This window comes from Tiliqua scincoides, chromosome 3 (assembly GCF_035046505.1).
Source record: "Tiliqua scincoides isolate rTilSci1 chromosome 3, rTilSci1.hap2, whole genome shotgun sequence".
NCBI lineage: Eukaryota > Metazoa > Chordata > Lepidosauria > Squamata > Scincidae > Tiliqua > Tiliqua scincoides.
The window spans coordinates 210,225,955-210,235,276 of record NC_089823.1 but is presented as its reverse complement, the minus strand read 5'-3'; the positions used below and the strand labels follow the sequence as shown (position 1 = coordinate 210,235,276).

Genomic DNA, 9,322 nt, shown 5'->3' with positions numbered 1-9,322 from the left:
TATATATTGTCTCTGCTGTTTTCCAGTTCAGTGTATTACAGTAAGTAGATGGGCACTGAGTCATTTAATCTCAGGGTGTGGCTGGTCCAGAGGATTTTCTTTGGGCGACTTTTGATGTACAGATCCATATTGGATGTGTGCATAAAAAGACTTTTTTTTTCTTATGAAGGAATCCTTGAGCAGTTCTGAGTATTACATTTTGGAAGTTCTTTTGTGACTAATGGTTGAATTGATTCTTGACTAGACATTCTGTCAGTATTCACATCAATTTTTAAAGTCATAAGCAGACAATGTTTTACCATAGGAGGAAAAATATAATGTGGCTGGATAGGACAGAAAACTGTGTGGCCAACATGGTATATATGCTGCAAAGAAATTACACTGTGAATTGCAGGCGGCAAACCCTCAGTCCATTCTATGTGTTGAACATGTGCAGAACCATTCCTTATTGATTGTTTCTGGGTTTAAATTAAGAAATAGGTAGTCTCCTATGGGACAAATTGCATAAACACCAGCATGCTGAGGCTCTCTCTTTGCAGATATCAGACTTAACCATAGCTAAATCTTAGTCTGACTACCTAAGCTACAGTTAAGGATTGTCTGCAAACTAGGATGCAAAACCATAACTGAAGTGGGTTTCCAAACCATGGACTGCACAGACAGTGGTTGAATGCTGCACAGGTACCAAGCAAGCCATGGTTAAGGCAGTTTCCCTCCTTCTCCAGCCTCTCAGCTTGCAATGTAACAATCAGGTTTTAATGGTTTTGCTGCATATCTGGGATCTTAACCATACTTTGTGCCTAGTTACTTAACCCTAGTTAGTCCTCACTGTGGTTCAGCAGTATGTCTGCAGTGGGTCTGACTGCGGAAATATGTATTTATAAGAGCAAGCTTAACTTTCATATGAAGTATATCTCCATTTTGTTTCTCCGGCACTATGTTTTCAAAGTGCCCTGCTGGTAGTCTGCAGCTCTTCAAGCATTTTTAATGGAACAAAGAAGGAAAATCTGAACTGTCAAGGTTTCCTCAGTTCTAAATAAGAGTATTTTAAAGGCTAACCTGCAGTCCTTTCTCCAGTAATTGTTTATACATGTGCAGACAGTTGTCAGGGTTTGGAGTTGTCATAGAAACTATGAACTTCTGAACATTCAGGGAATTGAATGCACCTTTGTTTCTGAGGAACTTGTGGAAATGGAATTCATAATGTTGGCTTATACCTCAAACAAATCCTAAGCCTTTGCAGTTTGATGTTACCTGCAACATGACAACTCATCTCAGCTGTAAACTTGTCTCTCCAATCACTAATGTCACAAAAGTAGGAAGAAAACAGGAATCAAGCGGATTACAGGTTTTGACAGGTGGATTGCTTTTCCCATGGAAGTTGGTACTCCTTGCTGTTTGCCTCTAGGAACCTTCTTTAGACATTGGGACAGTGGAAAATACTGTATTTGATTCTCATAAATGGGTTTAGCTGCTTCTCTGTAGTAGAGAGCAACATCATCCTTGGGATTCTTAATTTTGTATATTGCAATTTAGTCTTTATAGGGCTTTGATCTAGTCCAGCAAGTGTGTACCACTCATAAGTAATGTAGTCCTATCCCCTCTCTCCCTTGCTTCCATGGCACATATATGCATAGGCACTCAATTTGCCAGACTCTTGTAGAATATGGGAGATCACTTTCTTATCCCTGTCCTTTTGTGTCTCCCTTCTGCCTGTAAATCAAGAGACTTGCAGTAGGTAGAAGGCTAGGTGGAGATATGGGAGGAGTATGCAAGTTTCTCATATACCATAATGGCCTGATGTTGTGCCTGCGTGTATGCCATGGGAGCAGGGGGATGGACAGAGCTCTCATGTCTTATTGTGAGTTATCTCCACATGGACAATGCAATTGCAGTAAGCTGGGTTGAATTCATAAGATATAATAGTCCAACACATTCTTTTTTAAGAATTAACATTCTTAATATTGATAAAAATAATTTGTTAATTGTGACCCACTAATATTTACTGGACTGCAAGATGCTCAGATAGCATGGTTTTCATCTTGTCTTGTTTTAAAAAGGGCAAAATCTAGATCTCATCCTGATATTAAGAAAGTCATTCCAATAGCGTGTTGCTCCCTTTGCTGTGAGACAGGAGACTCCCTTAATGGTTTTGAATCAATAATTGCTCCTATACAGGTCAATTGGTATAAAAACACAAACAGAGAGAAATCATTGTGCCACTGGCCAGTGTTACTGAGGATCAGATAGGAAGTTCTGCTGGCACAGGATGCTTTTTAACCTTACTTTTGGAGAATTGAGCTGAAGCTTCTTTTGATTTGAAAAAGATCTCCAAATGTGGAGCAGCTGCAGCCATGTCTTATTCTTTATGTATTTTGAGTATGCACATAATAAGCTAGACCTGGTCTGAAATACTGTATACATTAACTTTGTCGTGAGTAAGATGCTGGGGCTCATTTAGGCTCCATTATCACATGAAATTTCCTCCCTGGTCCACTTCAATTTCCCCATGACCCATTGTCAAGAAAAAAAAATAGTTATATAGCATTTATATCATTTTAGCAGTGTTTCTCAACCAGTGGTACAGGTACCAACAGTTGTACTTGAGGTGGTGTCTGGTAATATGGGACCACTGGACGCCTGCCGCCCAGCAGCGAGACCAGGAACGTGACACAATAAATAGTGGTAGGGGGGCTTCAAAGTATGCTTTTTTGCACTTGAAAAAGCCCTCCCGTCCACCCTGAGCCTCTTACTGGTGTTTGTCTCATTGCATCTGGCCTCCCAACCCAGAAATAACTGGTAATGGTATCATCACCAGTTAACTTTCAGTGGTACTTCAAAAAGGTGAACCGTGTGAAGCGGTATGGTGGAGGACAAATGTTGAGAAACACTGATTTACAGCACAATCCTATGCATATCTACTCAGAAGTCTCATTGAATTCAGTGGAATGCATTCCTAGAAAATGGTGTATAGGATTGCAGCCTTAGACTGGGTCTTAGACAGCAGGGTAGCTTAAAGTAAGTGTTGTTGTTTGTATGTAATGCAGCAAGATCAATGTAATTGTTTTAATGGTTTGGCAGAATGACTCACCCAGCTTTCGAAATAAATTATGTATTAGAAAGGTGTCTTTGGGAGATGCTGCAAGATCTTCCCGTCAGCAATTAGGAAATGCACAAGAAAACCAAAAAGAAAAGGAGTTACTACTCTATCCTAAGAGAAAGTTCAGGGGTCCAACTAGATGCACAATCAGCCTATAAAGAGAAATGCATAACTGGGGTTTGTTGTTGTTATGCTTTCAAGTTACATGTAGGCTTTCTTTGCTCTCAAGGGGCATCTTGCAAAGCAATGTCAGAAAGGCCATGGCGAACTGTAAAAATACATTTGATATTTGGACCACATGATGTCTTCTCTATATATATCTCAGTCACAGATAAAAGCTTCTGGTGCTGATTTGGGGCTGGCTGCCCTTACAGCCGTTCCCTTATTGCTCTTCCACTTCCAGACCTACAAATTTTTGCTCAGCCCTGTCATAGTCAAAATTATTTTTGCTCTTTGCTAAATCTGTTTCATCTGAAAGAAATTGGTTTTGACTTGTGATAGCTCATTGCAGTCTGTGTGATTTATTGGATTCATCAGAGGGCAAATGGACTCTGTTAGATTAGGGTTTTTTTTTTATTTAGTACTTCTTTTGAAAGCATTCAGTACAGTACTTGTAATGCCAATTACGACTTTCTCTCTACAGGATTCCTAGGATGTAAGTATTTGAATTGTTGCTTTTTGTGCATTGAAAAGCACTGTAGCTATTCCCAGTATAGTTTGCTGCTTAATGTTTAGTTTGTAGATATAAACAGAAGGAAATGACAAATCATTTGCAGTATGGAGGCCCAGTTTTGTTTTAAGTCAGTGACAGATCTTTTCCCAAATGATTTGTGAACATGGATCAACTCCTGGATTGCAAAAATTAAAAAGGAGATTCAATTTATCCACAGGCACATGCAGAGTCTGCCTTTAAGCCATTTCTGCCCAACGTTGCATATACACAACAGGAATCAAATGTGTACACCTGTGGGCTGGGCAAAAATAGGTTAAGGAGAGTTGGAGGCATGGCCTACACCAGGTTATTTTGTGCCCTAGGCAAGGCTAGTATAAATTTTTCATAAGACTTTATAATTAATTATATTTCATAGCATTGTTGTGGTATTTATCTTAAAATAAAAATATACTGTACATCAGTGTTTCTCAGACAATGGGTCGGGATCCACTAGATGGGTCACAAGTCAATTTCAAGTGGGTCCCCATTCATTTCAATATTTTATTTTTAATATATTAGATTTGATGCCACCATGGTATGTGATTGCATTTGGGGAAATGTTACAGACCTGTACTTCTAACAAGCTACTATGTATATTCTTTTAACAATGATAGCAAATGGGACTTACTCCTGGGTAAGTGTGGGTAGGATTGCAAGCCTAGGATTGTTAAAAATTGTCCTGCTTGATGATGTCACTTCCGGTCATGACATCACTTCTGGTGGGCCCTGACAGATTCTCATTCTAAAGTGGGTCCCAGTGCTAAATGTGTGAGAAACACTGCTGTACACTGTTAGTTGACTCACAGCCCTTTACATGGGTTCAGAAAACTAATATGTATAAAACTGAGCACCTTGAAGGTCAGTATTACACCTCTCTGAGGTCTGTGCCCTAGGTGGCTGCCTAGTTGGCCTAATGATAGCACCAGCCCTGGTTGAAGGGTGCAGATGTTGACAGGTTGGAGGGTACAGATGTTGACAATTTGGCATTGTTGTTTATTTCCTGAGACTTTCTGTAATGTGTCTGAACTTGTCACCTTTCTTAAGCCATTTCTGCCCTGCATGGCATATACAGAACAGGGACCAAACGTGTACATCTGTAGGCCAGGCAAAAATGCATTAAGAAAGGCTTGGGTGAATGGGTGACTGCTGCTCATTTATATTTATGAATACAGGTCTGCACCACTTAACTATGGGGATACCTTCTCCACGTTGTTTTGCAATTAGGTCATTAAGTGAACATTCAGTCCAATCTATTGCCTTTGGTGTGTAAACAGACACTCCCTGCCAGACACTGGCTGGCTGCACAGGCTACTGGAGATAGACCGCCTCTTCTTTGCATTAAGAGCCTTTCTGTTGTGTAAACAGACACTGCTGCAGGCTATGGGAGATGTGACTGCCTCATTAAGAGCATCTTTATTATGCTATGATCACTGTCATATATACGGTCTATTGTTAAGCAAACAGTTGTTAAGCAGCGAACACCTGTATATTATTGTTTAAAGTTGTCCATTGCTTCATATTTAGTCTGGGGTAAATAAATACTAATTAGATGGCAAAATGTGGCAAGAGTTCCTCATGGAAGATGATTCCCCAGAAGACTAACAGACTGTGGAGGCTGGCAACATACTTGACAACTTATAGATGTTTCTTATTGCAGTTTCTGATTAATTTTATGTAGATGTCCAGGTGTTACGAGTACCAAAATGGCATTGATTTTTTTGGGGTGTGTGTAGGTGTGCGTTCCCCAAAAGAGAGACTGTGTACCCTAAAAAACAGAATGACTTCTCCAGTTTCCAGTTGCTTCAGAAGACGCATCTGTTGGGAAACTTTTCTTTCCCAGCCTGACAATATGTAAGCTATGTCACTAGCATCTCTGAAAGTAGCATATTCTTTATATCTCAGTATCTATGGCTGAAATGCAAAGAACATCTGGAAATAGATTGATTGGATTTAATGGGATTTACTTCCAAATGTGTTCAGTACTTGCAAAAAAATTGGAAACATGGGAAACTGCCTTGTTTTGAATCAGCCCTTTGCTCCATCTAGGTCAGTATTATCCACACTAGCTTGCCTTGACTCTACATTGTTTCGGACAGGGGTCTCACCCTACCCTACCTGGAGAGGTTGTTGAACCTTGGAGTTTGTTTGCAAACCAGCTGCTCTTCCACTAAGCTGGGACCCCCATCAGCCCTTGCTTAAGGCTGCAATCCTATACACATTTCCCTGGAAGTAAGATGCACTGAACACAATGGGACATACTTTTGGGTAGACATGTATAGAATTACTTTGAAAGGCCAGGTTAACATTTGAAAACTAGTTACGGCCTTAAATTAAGTAAGTAGGCCTTCTGGGTTTTATTCCTTTAAATATATAATGTGGTTGGGAAAAACCAGGCAAAAACCTTGCAGTGGGGGTGACTGTAATAATAAGCATTGGGATTGGAACCATGGCAGGGCTCTGAAGCCCGCCTAAGCTCCTGCTGCAGTTTTGGCCCACTTGCCCCCCCTCCACTATTTATTTTGAAAGGACCACCACTTAGGGGTTTATGGTCAAGTGTAGTTTGACCTTCTGAGACAGCTGAACAGGCCATGTGTGCTCAATTTAGTTCTGCATATTGAAAATATAGAATCAAGGCAGTCAGACAAAATAAACCACCATTCTATATAAGACCTGAACTTTTGAGTTCATTATCTGTTTTTATGTTCTACCATAGTCGACCATTTCCAACAAATGACTTGACTGTTTTCTGTATTTGAATAATTAAAGTCCACCTGGGCAAAATATTTCTAACTGCACAATGATAAGGGAATGCTGTACTTTTGAAACTAGCTAAAATTTGGCTACGACTCACATGCCTTACACACATTGCATCATGCGCACAGTCATAGCCCAGATAACATACATTAACATGTTGAGACTGGATTGTGCTTTTAGGGTACAATCCAGCAAAGGCTGGATGCTTTGAATCCACCAATTTCCAAACATAAGTTTAATTTGCCCTTATTGAAATAAATGACATTTGGTACTACTAAATTTTGGCTAGATCATTTTCTTATTTGGAATTAAGTGTCTTTGACTGCATGTAGAACTGAACAGAATTTTACCAGATGTATATTTGTCTGATCTCAGTTTTTCCTATCTTTAGAGTGGGGAGTCCCTGCTTACCCACCTCACTGGGAAATGTTGCAGGTCAGCTAGTGTTTGCAAAGCACTTTGAAAAGAATGCAGAATGAAGTGCTGGGAAACTAAGTGAACATTGGACATAAAGAATGTCATTAACTCCTAGTGGTTGTTGTCTGCAGGTGTAAAAAGAACACGTGTTCCTTCAATAGTTAGAAACATTGGGACTTGAGCATAAGCCCTTGACCTTGTCCAGATGTGCTTCAGCCTCTGTTCTCAAGATTTAACAATTATCTTTGTTTTATTCGGGTCTAAGGGGAAATGGTACCTGAAGCACCCCTGAAATTTTTGTTTGAAATTCATTGTTGCTGCTCCCCTCCCATTGTTGTTGAGTCCCACTACCATCTTAACCTCCCCATATCTGTTTAGAGGAGCAGTGTGACAGTGGCACGCTGTTGCCAATTATGGACAGAATCATCCCTGCTACCTCTTCTACATCCCCCCATCCACCCTGCCATGATCTTGCCCAATGTATTTGTTTCCTCTTCATTGCTTTGCCTCTCTCTGGCTGCAATCCTAACCACATTTTCCTGAGCCCATTTTCCTAAGCCCCATTGAACAAAATAGTACTTCTGAGTAGACCTAGTTAGGATTGTGCCCTGTGTTTTAAAAACAAAGCCGCAAACTTGGACTGAAACAAGGAAGCCAGGAGAGGTGGAAGTGGGGCAGTGCTTATCCTTTATTCTGATCCCTTTCTTCTGCTAGAGCAAGTTAGCAAAGAGTGAGAGGTAAGGGGGGGGGGGAAATGGAGCTACACGAGCTACACCAATCCATGGTTCAAGATAACGCACCTCACCTTGCCTCATTGCTGGGCTGGCTCTGTAAACAGTAATGGTTTTGCAACAAAATGAAGAACAGCAGGACAGGAATTTTACTTCATAAAATATGGATTTGCAGAGCTGAGACCTTCATTAGAGGAATGTGATAAACCATAAACCTGCTCTTTGGCAGTAGAGCTGGTAAGAATATTCTCACTTGTGGCAATGAGACTACATTACAGTCCCAAATGTGGCCTGGATTGCAACTCATTCCAGTCAATGGTCATGTAATCAGTACCATGGAATTCAGAGAATGACAAACTAAGCCTGATGCGCAGCACAAGCCCATACATATTCATTCAGGTGCAAGTCCCATTGATTTCAGTGCGATTTGGTGTCTATTAAATGTGCATGACATTGTGGCAATGTTGCAATGCTATATACAATTACCTGGGAGTAAGTCACCCAATAAATTACCTGGGAGTAAGTTGAATTCAGTGGGAACTTCAGAGTAGACAAGCATAGGCTTATGCTGTTAGTCAAAATGCATGACTTCAGGTGTCAAAGCACATTCACTCCAAGCAATATGTGTCACTTAAGCACAGGGATAGGTTGTCCAATCTCTATTGTTATGCGATTAGATTGTTAAGCGAATATTCAGCCCAATCTAGTGCCTTTGTTGTGTAAACAGACATTCCCTGCCAGAAACTAGCCAGCTACACAGGCTACTGGAAATGGATTGCCTCTTCTTTGCATTAAAAAACCTCTTTGTTGTGTAAACTGACCCTCTGCTGCAGATTATGGGAGTCCTGACTGCCTCATCAAGATCCTCTTTGACCATGTTGTATATGCGGTCCATCATTAAGTAATCAGGCAGTTAAGTAATCGGACCATTGATCCATGTAGCTGAAAATGGTCACCATTGCTTGGCAGTGGCTCTCCAGAGTTTCCAACAGGAATTTTTCTCTCCTTTATCTGGATGTGTGGGGATTGAACATGGAAATTTTTTCAAAGTGGAAGAACAAAGCAGATGCTCTTCCACTGAGTTATGGTCTCTTCTTAGAGTTCAGAGGGATCATCCATTTCCCAATTCAAGTGGTCCTCTTTTTAAAATAACTTTGCTTAATGGTAAAAACAGGTGGTACAACTGAGTAGGTGTTCCCGGGGGCTTTCCCTAAAGGTGGTGTTAAGACCAAGAGAGATTTGACAGGAGCATGCACTACAACCAAATTAAACCAAAAAATTTGGATTTAAGCCTGGTGATTGTCATTATCTTCCACTGGCCTGTAAAGTTTTGTTGAGATCTGGCACTCATCAGAAGTGTTCTATGCTCAATATTAATCTAGTTCTTAAATCCAACTAGTTGGTCCAAGCTTGAGTTTTAAGGTTTTAAAGTTAAAGCTACATGATTTTATACTTGGGTGTTACATAATTACTGTTATCCATTAATTTCTAAGGTGCCAACAGTGTGCCTTCAAGTACTTGATTTTTTTTTTTTTAAGAGAAAAGATGCAGGTTTCTTTTTCCATATAGTTGTTCATAACAGTCCCCTGGGAATTGCTTTTCCTCAAG

The 9,322-nt window shown here is 40.3% G+C and overlaps 1 protein-coding gene across 1 annotated transcript in view; it reads left to right on the top strand.

The window, feature by feature from the left end:
* Positions 1-995: 995 nt before the first annotated feature.
* PCOLCE2 (procollagen C-endopeptidase enhancer 2) overlaps positions 996-9,322 on the top strand; it is an 83,057-nt gene continuing 74,730 nt past the window's right edge. The window contains exon 1 of the mRNA XM_066618925.1: positions 996-3,755. Within this exon, the coding sequence (XP_066475022.1) occupies positions 3,754-3,755 (2 nt within the window). The 5' untranslated portion in view covers positions 996-3,753. The remainder of the gene's footprint in view (positions 3,756-9,322) is intronic.